This window comes from Mercenaria mercenaria, chromosome 9 (genome assembly GCF_021730395.1).
Source record: "Mercenaria mercenaria strain notata chromosome 9, MADL_Memer_1, whole genome shotgun sequence".
Classification (NCBI taxonomy): Eukaryota; Metazoa; Mollusca; class Bivalvia; order Venerida; family Veneridae; genus Mercenaria; species Mercenaria mercenaria.
The window spans coordinates 76,114,031-76,134,554 of NC_069369.1; the positions used below are offsets into that span (position 1 = coordinate 76,114,031).

General features: G+C 34.4%; 1 protein-coding gene across 1 annotated transcript in view; it reads left to right on the forward strand.

Moving 5' to 3' along the window:
• Positions 1-20,524, forward strand: part of LOC123547501 (protein SFI1 homolog) — a 47,824-nt gene that overhangs the window by 15,666 nt on the left and 11,634 nt on the right. Inside the window, exons 8-23 of the mRNA XM_053550661.1 lie at positions 463-619; positions 3,343-3,609; positions 4,365-4,462; positions 5,174-5,271; positions 5,990-6,056; positions 6,766-6,896; positions 10,625-10,706; positions 12,506-12,598; positions 13,978-14,063; positions 14,672-14,747; positions 15,321-15,493; positions 16,315-16,417; positions 17,330-17,426; positions 18,155-18,315; positions 18,820-18,969; positions 19,742-19,918. Coding sequence (XP_053406636.1) covers positions 463-619; positions 3,343-3,609; positions 4,365-4,462; positions 5,174-5,271; positions 5,990-6,056; positions 6,766-6,896; positions 10,625-10,706; positions 12,506-12,598; positions 13,978-14,063; positions 14,672-14,747; positions 15,321-15,493; positions 16,315-16,417; positions 17,330-17,426; positions 18,155-18,315; positions 18,820-18,969; positions 19,742-19,918 — 2,016 coding nt within the window. The remainder of the gene's footprint in view (positions 1-462; positions 620-3,342; positions 3,610-4,364; positions 4,463-5,173; positions 5,272-5,989; positions 6,057-6,765; positions 6,897-10,624; positions 10,707-12,505; positions 12,599-13,977; positions 14,064-14,671; positions 14,748-15,320; positions 15,494-16,314; positions 16,418-17,329; positions 17,427-18,154; positions 18,316-18,819; positions 18,970-19,741; positions 19,919-20,524) is intronic.

Consider the following 20,524-nt stretch of genomic DNA (forward strand, 5'->3'; position numbering starts at 1 on the left):
AAGTTGTTTTTCTGAGTTTAACATAATAATAACACTTTAAAGACTGAATCCATGTTGGGTTCTTTTAGTCTTCAAATATCATGATGGACTAAATGTGTTAAACACTTTGTTAAAAGGTTGTGCAACCAACCTGACAGTATACATGGATGGGCATTATATATGGGTATCTATGGTATTCAAGAAGATAGTCTGCAAGTTTATTTTGCCCTCATTCTCGTACATAAATTTCAGTTCACTTTTTTGTCTGTCCTACTGATATCTTGGTCTCTCTGCACTTTAAAATTCATTATGAAACAAAGACCAGAATAGAATGCCATGTTAATTACTGGCAAAAAAGCTGAGTTTGGAAATCAGTCTAACCATGCCATTGGTCAGTTTCAAATTTCTGCTCAGAAAGAGCCAATTGGATGCCAGTGTTATTAGACTGGACTCCATCTTAGACCTTGATTGGATTTATTTCAGTATTGGTTGATATGGCAGTCTAAGTTATCTGACAGGAAATCGGGCGTGATGAAGCAGTACCGTGCAGTAAGACATCACAATACCATCGTTGTACGAAGATGTTTCCAGGCTTGGATTTCATACTGGGCCAGGAGGCGACAGAAGATGCAAGAAAAATGTAAGTAAACGCAAGGAATATGTTGTAATGTTACTGCAAATTGTAGTTGCATCAGCTTACGAAATCGAATCCAGACATACTTACAAACTTCCCATTCATTGTATGTTTCAGAGTTGGCATCAATGAATTCATATCCACAGGAGATAGCCATTTTGGCTAAAACCACAAAATTTTGTGAACATGAAATTCTGCAAATAAAAATTAAAATTATATCATTTGAACTTAAATGTAATTTATATGTATTATCGTAATGAGATAACTACAGTTGAAACTCTGAATGTCGAATTCCAGGGGATTAAGCATTTAACTTTGAGGTGGCCAAAATTCAAATTAAAATGGTATTTTGTGTGTACAGTTTGGGACAAGAGTTAAAAACATAGCCAGAATTTTGAGGTAAACAAGTTCGAGATACCGAGTTTCAATTGTATTTAGTATCCTTTACTTGATGAATTTCTGTTTTTTAGCTCGACTGTTCGAAGAATAAGTAGAGCTATCCTACTCACCACGGCGTCGGCGTCGGCGTCACACCCTGGTTAAGTTTTTCGTACCAGTCCACATTTTGACAAAGTCTTTTGAGATAAAGCTTTGAAACTTTCAACACTTGTTTACCATCACCATGTCCAGTTATAGGCAAGAGTACATAACTCTGTCAAGCATTTTGACTGAATTATGGTCCCTTTTGACTTAAAAATCTTGGTTAAGATTTTCGTACCAGTTCATATTTTGACAAAGTCTTTTGAGATAAAGCTTTGAAACTTTCAACACTTGTTTACCATCACCATGTCCAGTTATAGGCAAGAGTACATAACTCCATCAAGCATTTTGGTTGAAATATGGCCCCTTTTTTGACTTAGAAATCTTGGTTAAGTTTTTCGTACCAGTCTGCATTTTGACAAAGTCTTTTGAGATAAAGCTTTGAAACTTTCAACACTTGTTTACCATCACCATGTCCAGTTATAGGCAAGAGTACATAACTCTGTCAAGCATTTTGACTGAATTATGGCCCCTTTTGACTTAGAAATCTTGGTTAAGTTTTTCATACCAGTTCATATTTTGACAAAGTCTTTTGAGATAAAGCTTTGAAACTTTCAACACTTGTTTACCATCGCCATGTCCAGTTGTAGGCAAGAGTACATAACTCCATCAAGCATTTTGGTTGAATTATGGCCCCTTTTTGACTTAGAAATCTTGGTTAAGTTTTTCGTACCAGTCTACATTTTGACAAAGTCTTTTGAGATAAAGCTTTGAAACTTTCAATGCTTGTTTACCATCACCATGTCCAGTTGTAGGCAAGAGTACATAACTCCATCAAGCATTTTGGCTGAATTATGGCCCCTTTTGACTTAGAAATCTTGGTTAAGTTTTTCGTACCAGTTTATATTTTGTGTAAAGTGTTTGACATATAGCTTTGGAACTTCTATAACATGTTCAGTATAATTGTCTCTATCAATAGGCAAGAGTACATTATAACTCTGTCATCTTCTTTTTGAACTTGGAAATTGGTTCTGTTTTGTATATGTCCATGTTTTGTCAAGACTATTTGACATATGGCTTTTAAACTTTAAACACTTGTTTATCATTATGATTTCCATCCGTAGGCAAGAGTACATAACTCTGACAACTATTTTAGCTGAATTATGGCCCTTTTTGGACTTTGAAATTTGTTCAGTTTTTCTTACAAGTCAGCGTTTTGTCAAAACTTTTTGAACTGTGGCTTTGAAACTTTTAACACAAGTTTATCAACATGATTTCCATCTGTAGGCAAGAGTGCATAACTCTGTCAACTATTTTTACTGAATTATGGGCCTTTTTGGACTTAGAAATTAGTTAAATTTTTCATACAAGTCCATATTTTGCCTAACATATAACTTAACATATTTGCCATCATGGTCACACATTGCCATTTAGTGCAAGACTAATCGAAATCCACAAATACAGGAACATTTTTTTGTTTATTCCATTTTTTTCTTTTGTCTGAAAATCTATGGAAATATTTTGACCCCATTCTTCAATCAATTCTTCGAATAGTCGAGCGCACTGTCATCAGACAGCTCTTGTTTTATTATGTTACACTTATTTTCTTTGTAGATCTACACAATAAAAAGCAAATTACATAATTTCAAATTGATTGCATTTGAAGACTACTGTGAAATTATTACCGGTAAAATCATTTCAAGCTAATTTTTCTTGGATTTCATGGGTATGTCAATCCACAAAACATAATCCAAATGAATAAAAGTTCCCAGTTATTGTATCTTTAAAATTTAAAATCAGTGAATCCATGTCCCAACAATGTAGCCATTTTTTGCCAAAACCAGAATATTTTATGTCTGCGAAATTAAATGATTTTACGTTATTTCATTTATTTTTAACACATCTTCAAGGTTTTGAGCTCACTCACAGAATGCTGCTTGCCATAATTGGGCTCAGATTCTGCACTGTTAAACTTTAGCATGCTGGCGGCAAGTGATTCTGCCTTTACGACTAGTGCAGACCAAGATCAGCCTGCACATCTGTGATCATGGTCTGCACTGTTTGCTTTTCAGTCAGTAAATTTTCAGTAAACACCCCTTCAAATAACAAATGGCACTGCTTAAATTGAATGATGGACCAGTCCATTTTAGAAACATTGCCAGGTAAGGGTTAAGATTTTATTGAAAACCTAGGGTTTTGGCAGCCAGTGCTGTAATATTTTACCACTTTTCTATCTTCAAAAACTTCAGATCACTGCAAAAGACTTTACCATAATACAATTCTCACTCGTGCCTTTGGGATATGGTATAGAGCTTTCCAATACAGAGAGGTCCTGCATGACAGACAAGACAGAATTACTAAACTTGCCGAAACATTCCAAAAGCGACAAGCCTTTGTGCACTGGAAACACTGTATCCTTGCCTGGTCCTTGATTACAATGTACATTCTAATGAACAGTCTTGAAAAACATCCAGTTGCAGGTTTGACTGTAGAATGTGTAATTTTTGTAAGGCTATAATTATCAGTTTGTGGTTAGCTACTTCAGTTAAGAATTCACAAAACATGAGTGTTTGTCTTTTAAGACGTGATGCAAATTGATATTCACAAATATTTTAAATTGGTGAGTAGCATTATTCATGAGTATTAGCGAAAATAAAACTGTCATAAATGTTATGCAGTTGACAATATTTGCCTATGTTCTTATAGTGGTGGGGTTTTATTTTGTTTAAGAGAACTTCAGAAGGTGGGAGGAGGTGCTTTTGTCTTACACTGTTACTTGACAACAATAATGTAGTGTCAAGTGTAGCTTAAAATTTATTACTACTTTCAAGTTTGCTAAAGTCAAATTCACCTAGAGTATTGACAAAGTGGAAAGAAATGTACAGATTTATGTTATCTTGACTCTCTAGATATTGAGCAACGGAGAGAAATGAATGTGCTGAGGCGGTAACACTACGGACAAGTTGTGGTACTAGTTCTGTTTTTTTTGTTTGTTTAGTGTCATAAAATTTTTGTATAACTGAATTTCAAATAAAATGAAGCAGATGTCCAGATATTTTCAATAATTTTGTCATAAAAGCTTTTTTCTCTGGAATTGTGATGACTTTATAGTGTTAGAACTGTTAAAGGGAGGTAATGGGAACAAATGAAATTGTTTAATCTCTTGATGAAATAATTATACAGAATTTTGACCAAATTATTACCAAAAGGTTGGAGGTACTTATTTTCTAACTAAAAATTTGTTGTTTTCTAACAAAATGATCATGTTACTTTCAGAGTGCAGGATTCTCGGCATTCAGATTATGTGTGGTGCAGAGGCATCTGAAGGTGATGAGGAATGAAATGGCAGCTCAGATGAGATATAAACATGTAGGCTTGTTTACTTTATAATTTTTCAGTTTGTACTGAAACTTAAAAGGAATATTGAAACACTCTGAAGATCCATTTAATTTCAACATAATCTCTAGTTCTTGATTCCTTATCATCAAGAGATGATATGTTTGGCGCTTGAGATAATGTGACATTAATATTTGTGGGGCAAAACCACAAAAATCCAGCAAATTAAATGATTTTAAAGTGATATGCTCAAGATACAAAATCAACTGCTTCAGTTAATTCAGTTGTTAAAAATATGTACTAGTATGTGTCCTAAATATAGCATGTAAGGATCACGTCATGCAATGGGTCTTTCAGTAAAGAAAAGGAAACAGAATGAAGTATTAATGAATGAAAAAATTTGACAAAACGTCGAGTAATAAACAACTGACTATACTGGTGCCTAACTGGTGGTTAATATCCAGTAAAATGCAAAAGAAAGATTGGTGTGTTTTATTTAACAGTATTTTACATGTCATATCCGATCCAGACATGCATAAAAATGATTCTTTGACTTCATCCATATACAGACTTACTGTCTTGTCATTAACGTATGAAAAATGATTCTTTAACTTATGAATGATCAAAAGCAGTTTGGTTTTTGTGTTTGATCTTTTGCCAGTTTCTCTGTTTTAAGATTTGCATAAAGGTAAAAAGTAAATACTAATTTTGAGATTACACGGCTTGATATTGTATTGTTAACAGTTGACACAATGGGGATGGTTGACGTGGCTGTCTAGGTGTGAGAACAAGGAAGAACTTAAAATTGTCACTCAGTCACACGTAGCATGGAAACATTACAGGTACCGAGTAACAGAGAGCCTAGAAATTGTCTTGGAATTATTTTATTCTAAAGAGTTCGCGAAGGAAAACTTTACGTCTTTGCGTGAAAGAAAAATTGTACTATAAATTGGGAAAAGAGTGCATTTATTGTTGTATTAGATATAACTTATCTTTGTATTAAAAGTTGATAACTGTAATTCTGTGGGATTGGGCAATTTAAGGCAATTTGTCCTTAATGACAATCTGCAATTTTCGTGCGACTACATATCCTTAAGCGATTTCGGAATCCTTCAGCCAAAACAGAAAATCATCTTTTGTAACAACCAGATTATGCCGAAATTGCATACAGATATGTAAATGAACTGAAATTTACGATTGTGATTACGCATCCACTACCTTAATGTGACATAATCTAAATTTGACTTCAGGTGTATGACATCAGTCATGTTTATAAATGCTTGAGTTTTATGGTTGGGAACATTGTACATAAGGAATTGGAATTAATAGCATTAGGAAATGTTCTTATTATGGTAAAAATTGAAACATTGTAAATGTTTTATTGTAGAATAATTGTGTTCATGGAATCGTAGACTTTGCAGTTAAATCAACACCAACATTGAATCTAATGAATACCCATTCATTTTATATTTAAAACTCATAAATTCATGTTTTGGCCAAAATATATGAGTAAAATTAGATCACTTTACGTTATGTGTATACTGTTGTGTTTATTATTAGGTTAGTGATAATGAGAAAATGTTTCAACCAGCTACAACTGTATGCAGAATGGAGAAGGCACAGACAGGTGAGTTGTTCATGTGTAACATTTGGATTTACTCTGTGAAGCAGTCCTTAATAAAGGCTTTTCATTTGCTGTGCCTTAAAATTGCCACGTCTTGATTTTTATGCCCCCACTTTGAGGGGGGGGCATATAGATTTGCCCTTGTCCGTCCGTCCGTCTGTCCGTCCGTCCGTCCAAAAATGTTGTGTCGCGCCTAGCACCAAAAGTATTTGACGTAGAGTCACAAAACTTTACAGGAATGTTGGTCAGCATGTGTAGTTGTGCACCTGGGGTTTCGCGTCCGGATTCATTCAGTATTGTAGGAGTTATGGCCCCTGACCTGGGAAAAAATTGTCATTTTAATGTCATGTAGTGGGGGCATCTGTGTCCCATGGACACATTTCTAGTTTTGTATTGGGATGTCCTTGGCTGAGAAGTTAAGGTAGCTGACTTAGAATCACTTACCCCTCACCGATTTGTGTTCCAAACCTTGTTTTGTTGTGTAAAATTCTTCATGCGAGGAAGTCATCTAGCAGATTTATGGAAGGTTGATGGGTCTACCCAGGTGTGTGCCCATGCCTGATATTATCCGTGGAGGGGCACCTTGAGTCTTTCTTCATCTTCAAAAGCTGGAAAAGTCGCCATATGAGTTAAATAAATAAGTAAATTAAATATTAACTTTTTGCTGGCCTTATCGTACGACTGTGTCATTATTCCTTTGTTTGGTTTGCAGGCCCAGTATGCCAAGGCAGATGCCCATTTCTACATGCAAGAGATGCCGAAATACATGTTTAGGTTGAAAGTGTTTGTACAGCTAATGAAAAACAAGAGAGAAAATGCACAAATCGCCATAGAATTCAGAAGGTAAACTCTGATTTGTACAGGTCTCATTTTTCTTTTTCTTTTTTTTTTTATAAAACATTGAAATATTTTAAAATAACATTTTGATTCTGTCTTAAAAGAAATTCATTGTTTCTGAGTTGTTAAGGTCACTGTCTTCAGATTACTTGCTCCTTGTATGTCTAAAACCTTGCTTGGGATGTAGAATTGTTTCATATAAAAAAGGTATGAAGCAGGCCTGCAGAATGTCTGTGGTTCTACCAAGGTGCCCAGCTGTCCTTAAAATAATGTCTGAAGGGGCACCATTACCATTTTACCATTTTCTTAATTGTGTTGGTCTGATTACATTCGAACATGGTATCTCTAAAAAAAAATAGAAGTAGCTAAACATGATAATACAGACATACAGATTTTTAGCTCGACTATTCATAGAATAGTGAGCTATTGCACTCGCCCATGCGTCGGCGTCCGCGTCCGCGTCGGCGTCCGCGTCCGCGTCCCGATTTTGGTTAAGGTTTTGTATGTAAGCTGGTATCTCAGTAACCACTTGTGGGAATGGATTGAAACTTCACACACTTATTCACTGTGACAAATTGACTTACATTGCACAGGTTCCATAACTCTTTTTTGCTTTTTTACAAAATTATGCCCCTTTTTCGACTTAGAAATTTTTGGTTAAGGTTTTGTATGTAAGCTGGTAACTCAGTAACCACTTGTGGGAATGGATTGAAACTTCACACACTTATTCACTGTGATGAACTGATCTACATTGCACAGGTTCCATAACTCTATTTTGCTTTTTTACAAAATTATGCCCCTTTTTCGACTTAGAAAATTTTGGTTAAGGTTTTGTATGTAAGCTGGTATCTCAGTACTTACTAATGGGAATGGATTGAAACTTCACATACTTGTTCACTGTCATGATCTGACATGCACTAAGCAAGTCCCATAACTCTACTCTCTTTTTTTTTTCAAAATTATGCCCCTTTTTTGACTTAGCAGTTTTTGGTTAAATTTTTGTATGTAATCTGATATCTCAGTATCCACTAATTGGAATGGATTGAAACTTCACACACTTGTTCACTGTCATGATCTAACATGCACTGTGAAGGTCCCATAACTCTACTTGGCATTTTTACAAAATTATGCCCCTTTGACTTAGCAGTTTTTAGCTCGACTATTCGAAGAATAGTCTAGCTATTCTACTCACCCTGGCGTCGGCGTCGGCATCGGCGTCGGCGTCGGCGTCACACCTTGGTTAAGTTTTTGCATGCAAGTACATACAGCTATCATTTAAAGGCATATAGCTTTGAAACTTATTTATTCTTTTTCTAGGTCAATTACCAACCTCACTGGGTCAAGTTCCATAACTCTAACATGTATTTTGAGCAAATTATGCCCCCTTTTGGACTTAGAAAATTGTGGTTAAAGTTTTACATGCAAGTTACTATCTCCAAAACTAAAGTAGATATTGAATTGAAACTTCACATGTGTCTTCGGGGTTATAAAACTAGTTGATAGCAGCAAGTCCAATAACTCTGACCTTCATTTTGGCCAAATTATGCCCCCTTTTGGACTTAGAAAATTCTGGTTAAAGTTTTGCGTGCAAGTACATACAGCTATTACCAAAAGGCATATAGATTTGAAACTTATTTTTTCTTTTTCTAGATCAATTACCTACATCACTAGGTCAAGTCCAATAACTCTGACATGTATTTTGGCCAAATTATGCCCCCTTTTGGACTTAAAAATTCTGGTTAAAGTTTTGCGTGCAAGTACATACAGCTATTACTAAAAGGCATATGGATTTAAAACTTATTTTTTCTTTTTCTAGATCAATTACCTACCTCACTGGGTCAAGTCCCATAACTCTGACATGTATTTTGGGCAAATTATGCCCCTTTTGGACTTAGAAAATTCTGGTTAAAGTTTTACATGCAAGTTACTATCTCCAAAACTAATGCAGATATTGAATTGAAACTTCACATGTGTCTTCGGGGTTATAAAACTAGTTGACAGAATCAAGTCCCATAACTCTGACATGTATTTTGGGCAAATTATGCCCCCTTTTGGACTTAGAAAATTCTGGTTAAAGTTTTACATGCAAGTTACTATCTCCAAAACTAATGCAGATACTGAATTGAAACATCACATGGGTCTTCGGGGTTATAAAACTAGTTGACAGAATCAAGTCCCATAACTCTGACATGCATTTTGGGCAAATTATGCCCCCTTTTGGACTTAGAAAATTCTGGTTAAAGTTTTACATGCAAGTTACTATCTCCAAAACTAATGCAGATATGGAATTGAAACTTAACATGTTTCTTCGGGGTTATAAAACTAGTTGATAGCATCAAGTCCCATAACTCTGATATGCATTTTGGTCAAATTATGTCCCCTTTCGAACTTAAAACTCTTTTGATATTTAACATTTTGGGTAATAATTTCCTGCTTCTGTGACAATATTTCGAATAGTCGAGCTTGGCTGTCTTACGGACAGCTCTTGTTTGTTAAGTTTTTGTATGTAAGCTGGTATCTCAGTATCCACAAATTGGAAAGGATTGAAACTTCACACACTTGTTCACTGTCATGATATGACATGCAGTACAGAGGTTCAATACCTCTACTTTGCATTTTACAAAATTATGCCCCTTTTTCAACTTTTGTATTCATTCAATTGACAAGGCTGTTGAATAGTCGAGCGTTGCTGTCCTCCGACAGCTCTTGTTTTAACAGAAGCTATTTTTGAAACCTGCATTGACAAAATAATTTACAGCTACAAGTGTCCAAAATCTACTCTGATTTATGTAACCTCCCTAAATAACAGTGGTTGTAGTATTGTGTCCTTCCCAAATAACAGTGGTATTATACAGTGTCCTTCCCAAATAACAGTGGTATTATACAGTGTCCTTCCCAAATAACAGTGGTATTATACAGTGTCCTTCCCAAATAACAGTGGTATTATACAGTGTCCTTCCCAAATAACAGTGGTACTATACAGTGTCCTTCCCAAATAACAGTGGTATTATACAGTGTCCTTCCCAAATAACAGTGGTATTATACAGTGACCTTCCCAAATAACAGTGATATTCTGTATGTGACGTTTCTAAATAGCAGTGGTATTATACAGTGACCTTCCCAAATAACAGTGGTATTATACAGTGACCTTCCTAAATAACAGTGGTATTATACAGTGACCTTCCTAAATAACAGTGGTATTATACAGTGACCTTCCCAAATAACACTGGTATTATGTATGTGACGTTTCTAAATAGCAGTGATATTATACAGTGACCTTCCCAAATAACACTGGTATTATACAGTGACCTTCCTAAATAACAGTGGCATTGTATGTGACCTTTCTGTATTTGCCCTTCCTTAATAACAGTGGTATTATTTATGTGACCTTTCTGTCTAATTGGTATGATATGTGTGACCTTCCTTGTGTTATATACATGTATATGGCCTTCCTGAATAATAGTGGTATTAGATATGTGGCCTTCCTAAATAATAGTGGTATTATATGTGTGGCCTTTCTAAATAACAGTGGTATTATATGTGTGGCCTTCCTAAATAACAGTGGTATTATTTATGTGACATTCTTAAAGAACAGTGGTCAATTTCCAGTGACCTTTCACCTTTATACTGCAAAAAGGCTTGACATGCATATAAGTAATGACTAGAACCTGTATATTCTAATAGTGATGTGGTGTCAGTTGTCTTAATTGTGGAAAACATTATTTTTTTTTCAGGGAGAATGGACTTGCTCGTTTTTTCTACCTGTGGGTGAATCAGTATGAATTCAGTAAGGAGTACAGAATGAATGAGAGAATGGTAAGTAAAAACTGCTTCTGAATGACAGGATTCTTTTACAGGTCAAGAAGGATTGGTTAACAGGGCTCAATAAATTCTGTTAAAACAACTTGTCATTCAGGACGAGCTATGTAGAATTTTCACTTGTCCTGTTACAATTTTTGCTCTTCCTGCAGTTTACTAACTTAAAGCCAAAACAATTTTTACACACATTGTCTTTTTTTAAGTCCGTTAAAAAATGGTGCATACTGTAATATTGTTCTAAACTATTGAGTGTCTAGCTAATGCAATCATAATGCAGTATTGTAACTTAGCGAGATGATCTTAGAGTCGTAAACTGTTTTAGATCTTTAGCTATTCAGCTTCTGCACCGCTCCATTTTAATCTGATTTATTAGCTCGACTATTCGAAGAATAGGGGAGCTATCCTATTCGCCCCAGCGTCGGCGTGAGCGTCACACAAATGTTAAAGTTTGCGTACCACCCCAAATATTTTCAAAGTCCATTGAGGTATTGCTTTCATATTTTGCATACTTGTTTACCATCATGACCCCAGTCTGTAAAAAAGAGGAGGCAACTCTATCAAGCATTTTGACTGAATTATGGCCCCTTTTCGATTCAGAATAAATGTTAAAGTTTGCGTACCACCCCAAATATTTTCAAAGTCCATTGAGGTATTGCTTTCACATTTTGCATACTTGTTTACCATCATGACCCCAGTCTGTAAAAAGGAGGAGGCAACTCTATCAAGCATTTTGACTGAATTATGGCCCCTTTTCAACTTAGAATATGCTTATAGTAATGTTAAAGTTTTACTCATTGCTTATATTATACTATCAAGCACTGAGAATAGTCGAGCACGCTGTCCACTGACAGCTTTTGTTATATTTTGGGTTTAAAATCGCACCCGTCCTGCAAGTACTACAACAATTCCCTCTTGCCTGGAGCCAATTTCTACGCGTAATTATGAGCGGACGAGTGGATTTATTGAGCCCTGGTAAAAAATATTTGCAAAGCATCTGCTAATTTCCAGAATAAGCACTTAAAGATATGTTTCTGCCGAAAATCATCTTTATTGACTATGGTTTATTTTTAGCATCAGCTGATTCTTGGTCACATGAATATTTGCATAATTAATGGTAGATTACTCCAAACTCCACAATAAGATTGCTATAGATATAGGATGGTATTTAGATCAGTACATGGAAAACTAAAAAAGGGATAAATATTTTATGAAAATTGAACAAAAATTATTTAAGCTGCGTTTATGAGATATTTAGTTACTAAATCAGGTACATTTAAGCCATCCTACTTTTTATTCCCGAAAGGTATAGTATTTGAACATGCATCCTTCTGCCCATCCCCAATTTGCCTATCAGGAGCATTACTGAAGAAGTTTACAATGGATTAATCTCAAACTTGGAATATAGGTAGATTGTAACCAGGAGGAGAGCAATGCACAATAACCATAACTACCATCAGTAATTTTAGAGTTATGCCATTATTTCATATTTCCTTATACGTTGCTTGTCTGGAGGATTACTAAAAAATTACGCAATGGATTGATTTCAGACTTGGAATATAGGTAGATGACAATGAGGAAAATGCCTTGAGCAATAACCAAAGCTCTAACTCCTGTAATTTTAAAGTTTTTCCCCATTTTTTGGTTTTCTTTTTCCTCCCATTTTCTCAATAGTTATTGAAGGTAATTCAGCAATATTTTATTCAAGATTAGAATTACAGTTAGAATGCTTGAGAACCATAACTCTAGAACGTTATCTTACCATTATCCATAATGATCAGCAACTTTTTTTCTTACAGGCAATTCTTCATTATGATGGTAAATTGTCTAAAAGGTTTTTCCTGTCCTGGAAGCAGAAGACTGAAGATGTTCTTCAGGAAGCAGAGAAAATGGTAAGTCAAGTTTTTTTGCCTTATTCTAGGTAGGATGAGGTTAAATATCTTTTATTAAGATATGCTGAGGTAAAATACCTTTACTCTAGGTAAGTTCAGTCCGAATGCCTTATTCTAGATAGGTTGAGGTTAAATACCTTTACTGTAAGTAAGTCCAGGTCTGATTGCCTTATTTTAGATAGGTTTGGGTTAAACACCTTCACTTTAGGTACTTCGATTTTCGACTGCCTTATTCTTTATAGCTTCAGGTTAAATACTTTAACTTTAGATAGATCAAGTTTCAGTAGTCTCAGTTATGTAGGTATTTTAATGGCTTTGCACTTGTAATATCTGTTTTCAATTTCATTTCAATTTCTTTTTTCTTCAATGTTCCATTGGCTTTGCTTTATGTAGGTCAAGTGCCTGTAGATATTTCTAGGTGGACTAAGTATGTTTCGCTTTCTTACTGGTAAAACAGGTCCTAGAAAATTATTTCAGCAAGGTCAAGTTTTAATTTAGTTCTGCACGTTTAATAAACCGGAAGTGATGGCGTAACGTCATTTATCCGGAAAATGTAGAATAAAGCCTATATTCGGCGTACGGAAATGAAAACCATTTTATGAATTTACATCTAAAGTTAAAATATGATACTAAAACATCTGACATGTTAAATAATTCAAAATAATGGCTTAGATCACTTTAATAATGGGCAAATATCTCAAAAACAATCACACAGACCTCTACATTTATTTCACCGTATTATAGTCCATATGTTTATTTACGACTATGAGAAGTTTCATTAAAATCTGCATTGTAGAAAAAACCCTATTCGCGAAAATGTTATGAAAATTGTGATTTTCCCTATTATGAAAGCTTGCATGAGGTCCTAATTTTTCAAATCAGTCTAGCAAAAAATCAAGCACACGATTCGTATCTTTTTTATTTGCTGAATTTTCTAAGTATAATCTGAGGGTTTGAAAAATCAGGGTTTAATCAAATTCTACATTGTAGAAAAAATTTTGATCCGAATGTGCAGAACTACCTTAACTTTATAAAGTTCAAGTTTCATTAGGATTTGCAAGGTAGGTTAAGTGCCAGTTGGTTATATTTCAGGTAGGCCAGTTTTTACTTCTTTTTTTAAACCTTAGTTATGTCAAGTTTCAGTGAGTTTATTCTAAGTAGATAATGAATAGGATGTCAACAGTTGTTTATTGCAGAATATACAACACTTGACGTCCTACAGACTTTCTGGCCAAGTTGGAGTTCTATTTTACTACCAGACACAAGTTTTAACAGCTGAAATAAAGCTACTGCCTATTATGTCGGAAAATAAAATACTCTAAAAAACAACATAACTCCATGATAAAGACAGTAGTAAATGTGAACATGTTTTATTGCAGGAGGTAGCCACAGAACATCATAATGAGGTGCTATGTAGAAGATATCTGTCATCCTGGAGAGGCTATATACAAAACATCAAGAAAAGGTATTGAGCTTTAGGACATAGGCTACTATTCTATAACTGACTTTTTCAGGGGTCTTATGCCACAGTGATTAGAGTGTTTAACAATGTATTTTTGAATGTTGCGTTAGCTGTTTACTTCCACTCTAGAGGATGTAGGTTTAAACCTTGGATGTTTCTTTTGTTCAGCAAGATGACTGACTAAAGACATTAAGGCTGCCCTTCTGATTCATGTAGGGAAGTGTGTCAGTAACTTGCAGAGAACAGGTTAAAACTGGTTATGTATGTAGGGACAGCTGCCCACTGGTTAGGTTAACTGACCATGGAATATAAATGAAACACAGTTTTGCATCACAACTATTTCATCTGAGCCTGGATAAGGTCAAAGAAGGCAGGCAATAATCTTGCAAATGCTTATTTGCTCTACTGAGGTGTCTGTGTCTTTTGGGTGTATTTTTTGTCAACCTCCAACATTGTTTTCTTAAATTATTTCACACTCGTCAACTTTTAAAGAACTTTTAAAGCACTGTTTGCACTGTTTGAATCATAAATGGTACTGCCCAACCTGAATGATAGACCAGAAATTTAGGAAGGTAAAGATTAATACAGTTACAAATATTCTGCTGTTTCAGTCAGAGACAGGACATAGAAGCTTCACGATACTATTGTAGAAGGATCATGAAGAGATGTATCCATGCATGGATTAGTGTAAGCTTTTTATGATTTAATAAATAGATATAAATCGTAGTCTAAGAAATATTTCTTTCGAAAAAATGAAAAATTAAATGTTGAGAAAAAAAAGGGTAAAAACAAGTATTAAAAAAGAAAATTTAAAAAATAATAAATATAATAAAAAAATATTTAAATAAAGATAGAAAAAATATTGTAGTCAAAACATGCTCCGTTTTTACATACATACGTAAATTATAGAAAGCTGTTCATTAACAGGTGAAAAAATCAATTACTAGTATGCATTAATTTACATTTTGAGGAACAGTTTACCATAATTTAAATTTGAAGTTGCAGAAACTTCTATTTAATTCCTCATTACTGCTTTTGTTGAAATTCCTCAAGAAGACGTGTTCATTACCACTATTCCTCTCAGCATAGACGTAAGTACCAAAGTACATAAATTTTAAACAGAAAAATAGTCTTAAAAGGTACCAGTGTATATTATTTTAAACAGAAGATTATTTTTTACTTTGCAAATGTATTCATTTACTCTTGTGAACAACTTGAAGACAACATGTTGTGATAAGTTTAAATGTTCAATTATTACAGTATACAAGACTGCGTAGAGAGAAGAAACGTAAAACGGAGAGAGCACGAAATCACTATCACAGAAGATTGTGTCAGAAAGTTATTGCCATGTGGCTACATTATGTGGATACACAAAGAGCAATTAATGCTCGTGTAGAAATCATGTACAGAAGAAAATGTTTACTTTTTCTCAGGTGAGATGTGTGACCTTAAAAGATGTATCATGCTCAAATTTGAAACTAGAATATATGAACAGTTACCACATGATTAAACATAAAATAATCATTTGTGTGTGTATAAACAGAATTGTTGTAAGGTTTTAAACACTAAAAACTTACAGAAGTGGAAGTAAACATGGTATGAATATGTAATGCTTCTAAAAAGGGGATTCTTTTAACAAATGTTTGTTACTATATAAAACGTTTCATTGCAATAGCAGCTCTATGTATTCAGTTTGTTTATATATACAGTCTAACTTCCATTAGCGGTCACCTATATATATTCAAACTTGATATCTCAAACTCCCTTACCTCAAAATTCCAGGTAAAGCCTGCATAGAGGAACAATCTAGGGGGTAGATCTACCCGCAATTTTCCATAGAGTTGATGGTTGCTTCAATCTGTGACATTAAATTCCAAACATCAAATAAAATTTCCATTTAAATCATCTTGAGAATTTGAAATCAACAAATTTATATTCTCACAAATATTAGCCATTACCCTGCTAAATTACTGTAATGAACTTGTCCATCTTTCAATTTGGACAGTACCATTAACTGTTAAAAGGGGTGCTTACCAAATGATACTGACTGAATGGCGAACAGTGCAGACAATGATCAGACTGCATGGATGTGCAGGCTGATCATGATCTACACTGGTCGCAAAGGCAGAATCAATCGTGTCCAGCATGATAAGGGTTAACATTACGAATGAAGCAACAAACAGATTAAACCAACAAAAATTAAATGTTTTTTAATATGTTTTCAAGAATTCCTGAACTGATTGTTTATTTACAGTGAAGCATTTCATACATGGAAGGATAACATTGGTGAACAGAAACTGGAACGACACACAGAGCGTGTAGCTGACAGGCATTACACACTTAAAATACTTGCCAAGGTTGGTTCTTATTATAGATTTCAAGTTTAATATTGGTGGGGTAATAATTTTGGTGGATTTAGTTGTTGCTTCAATCCATGGAATTAAATCCAAATGAACACATATTTCTATTTCTATTCATTTTTTTCTTCGAAATGTGAAATCAATAAATTCATGTCCGCAAGAAATGGCTGCTTTGGTAAAAACTTTGGAACTACATGCCCAAGAAACTGAATGATTTCTCTGTATACTGTTTTAAGGGGTTTACGTTTAGAAAATTGTAAGGATGTCCAAAGAGAATATTTGAGGTGATTGTTTTACTGTAAAGTTTTTTTGTTTGTTTTTCATTTCACATTTATTTCATGGTTTAATAGTTGTTAGCCCTTTGTTTGGGAAAATTGGGAAATGTAATCCACTCCTGGATATAAGTCAATCTACAGTATATTTAATGGTACATGTAATCAATTAAGTTTATATTGACAGCCTTACCAATTTCCTTTTAACAAATATATAATATACCGGGGGTAGTCATGATGGTTGCTAGAAAACTGACACAGTGACTATCAAATATTAAAAAAACAACATGGAAAACAGAAAAGTTCACAGAAAATCTGCCACTTATTGGTACATGTGTTTCAGTTAACTGGAGCAAATGTACTTGTTAAAAGTAATTTTCTGTGTAGATTCTCTCATGACTGTATGGTAAAACATCTATCCATCAAAGTTTCAAAGAATGAGCAAAATTCCGAAGTCATCTGAGGCTTTGAGCGATCTAAAAGTAGAAACCATAAAGAAAACAGCTACCATTATATTTAGGTTAATTTACATATAAATACTTTGAAGTCAAATACCAGGCCTAATGACCTTTCATATAAAAAGATGAAGTACTGACACAATATTGGTAACCCAGACATTTTGATATTTTATTGCCAGGTGTTTACAGCATGGCACAGATTCTCTGCCATCCATGCTTACAAGAAGTCAGAAACAAGGCAGTGGGTTGAGTCTGCCCGGCAGCATCTAGATTCAAGTATGTTTTATATGATTACTTCACAACTTACAATTAAATTAATTAAAAAGTACCACTAGCTTCTACAAACCAGTTAAATTTTCTTCATCATTATTTTACTACATTCTAATAACCTATTAGTTTTCTTGGTCAAAATAAGGTGGTTTTGATTTCTGTCTACAAAATCTATAGATAAGATATATGTATGTACAGTGGAGCTAATGACTAACGATGAAAAAGGTTTATTATTATTTATTATTGCTATGTTTTGACAATTCACATAGTCTTCATCAGGGATAAATAATACAAATCTGTTATACTGAAGAATAAAAAATACTGTGAAATCATTAATATTCGTGGGGGACTAATTTCCGTGGATTTCGTGGTCGAGTCAATCCACGAAATTTAATCCCAACGAACAAATAAAATTCCAATTCCTTTTATGTTAAAGGGTTGAAATTCACGAATTCATATCCCCACGAAATTGCCGTTTTGACCAAAACCACGAAATTAAATGAATTTACAGTAGGTGTTATTGTCCTTTTAGTACTCTTTAGAGACAAATGTTCATCTTGAATTAATGTTCCTGAGCTTGATGATGAAGTAGCCAGCTCTTCTGCTGAGATACCTTTGGTTTTAGTACCATATTTCCCAGAATTTTGCTGATGTTTAAGTTGGTTTGTTTTGGCGATTTCATATTTTCAATTTCGTTTTCCCATTACTAAATAAGCATTTTCCAAAATTTCCAGGAGTTGTAGAAATATATTTTTTAAAGTGGAAAGCTTACCATATAGAACATATGAGTATGAAGATGAAATATGCCAGAGCAGTAGAACATCACAATGTCAAGGTCAAACTGAAGGTCATGGTAACCTGGCAACAGTTCACCAAGGAATCGATCAGAAAATCTGTAAGTGATATAGCAATATATAGGTACATGTAAAGTTGATCTAACTTCAGATCAAAGTTGTTGCATTATATGTACTTTACATATTATACAGTGAGAGGTGATTTATTTGTTTTACAGAATTATATCCTGCACCATTTGAAAAACTTGTTCTATGTGGTGTAACTCAGGTTTACCCAGTCTGTTGATCTATTGGTAGGCCATTGGTTTTTAGAGAATGCTAAGGCCATGAGGGGTGGGGGAAGTAGGGTGTGATATGTGTTTTACAAGCAGTACTTGTTTTCCATATGTTTTGCTCTTTAGATTGGATAGTATTTGCTTTTCTTTTGATATTTGTATTTATATAAACAATTAACATGTCAGTTTTCCTCGTGTAGCTAAATCGATGTGTAGTTTGCATTTTCTGAGGGTATGACATATTTGTTAACTATTTACAATATGTATTATATATCTGTTACAATCAACAAGAAATCATGACCAACGCTATTTCTTATGCTTGTTCCACAGCTTTTGAGAAAACAGAGTGACTGGTTCCATAACTTACGTCTGACTGCCAGATGTTTTATTGCCTGGAAACATGCTTATAGTGCAGCACAGGTAGAAAAACAGAAGTCCAGTCTGGCACTCTGGCATTGGTGTCTTAATCTTCATAGAAAGGTTTGTGTGAAAACTTTTTAATCAGTTTGGTTTATTCCTCAGGTTAATACTTCGCAAGTTGCTGTACATTATTATAATTTTTCTTAAAAAAAAAAGACTTTATCATGTGGTAGTGTAAGTCTTTTACATCTGTAAAGAAAAGTTAAGTTTGGTCTCATATTGAATTTTTATGTGCCCCCGAAGGGAGGCATATTAGTTTTCAACTGCCTGTCCGTTCGTCACAACGTTAACTTTTTGCATGAAGGCAATGTTAACTTTTTGCATGAAGGCACTTTACTCGCGAACCACTGCACCCAGGATCTTCAAACTTCACATGCTGATAGTACTTATTGAGTACACGACCCCTACTGACTTTGGGGTCAAAGATCAAGGTCACCAGGTCAAAGGTCAAGGCGCTGCGGGGGCATTTGTCACCATTAGTGACAGCTCCTGTTTAAGATAGTTTAGAAACAAAACCTAATGTTCTTATTTTCATAATATGACCAGACATCAGTTTTAAAGAAAGATCACTTTTAGCCCAAATCTGGAATCTGGTTCCTTTTAATAAAGGTATTTAGACATTTTACAAAAAAGATAAAAACAGTACTGCTGTTTGATATATGATACTTGTTTGTTCCAATTTCAGAAAAAAAATGTTATACCTGGTGTTGACAAATGAAGGATATTTTGATCTTACATGTAAAACAGGCAAAATTTTAACAATTTTATCCATTGGCTGATGAGACTGTGTCATTGTTATTCACTGAAAAAAATGTAATACATTATGTTACAGGTGCTTATGGCGTGGTATATGTACACCCAGCAGTGTAAACACAAGAAATCTCTTATACAGACAGCCATGGAATGCAGAAGATCTCGTCTGATAAAAAATGGCCTCACACAATGGCTTAGAGTTGCAGACGACATGTCAGCTATGAGAAAACAAATGGCAGTCCAGCAGCAAGCCAAGGTTTCTTTAAAGTTTACATATTTTTGCCTTTGAAGGGAGGGATATTGTAAATGCACTGTCAGTTTGTATGTTAGTGTGTAAGTCCATCCGGTAAACTTCTTGTACCCGCAATATAGCTTCTGTCACTTACAATAGATTCCAGTAAAACTTTACACAAATGTCAGTTGATAAGGGAAAATGTTACAGGTGCACAAGTACAACTTCATGGCCAAGAATCTAAACTCTTTTTAAATTTAGAAATTTTGTGAATATTTTGCATGTTAACCTGTCTCTCAGAAACTACTTTACCAAATGTTTTTATACTCTATACACATCTTTGGCATCATGAGATGACCTTACAAAACAGGATAATTAGCTGTGGGATGCATTTTGACAAAATTATGCCCCTTTTAACTTAAACATTTTTGTGAAAGTTTTACATGAACCATGGTACTAAATGCTTTCAAACTATTCATAAGTGTTTAGCATCCTGAAATGATTATTCTGGGCCAAGTTTTGTATTTCCCACTCACATTTTACAAAAGTATGCCCCTATTTCTGCTGAAAACATTTGCTAAAACTTCTGTACTTAAGCTGTTATTAGGTGGAATTGCTGCAAATGGCTAA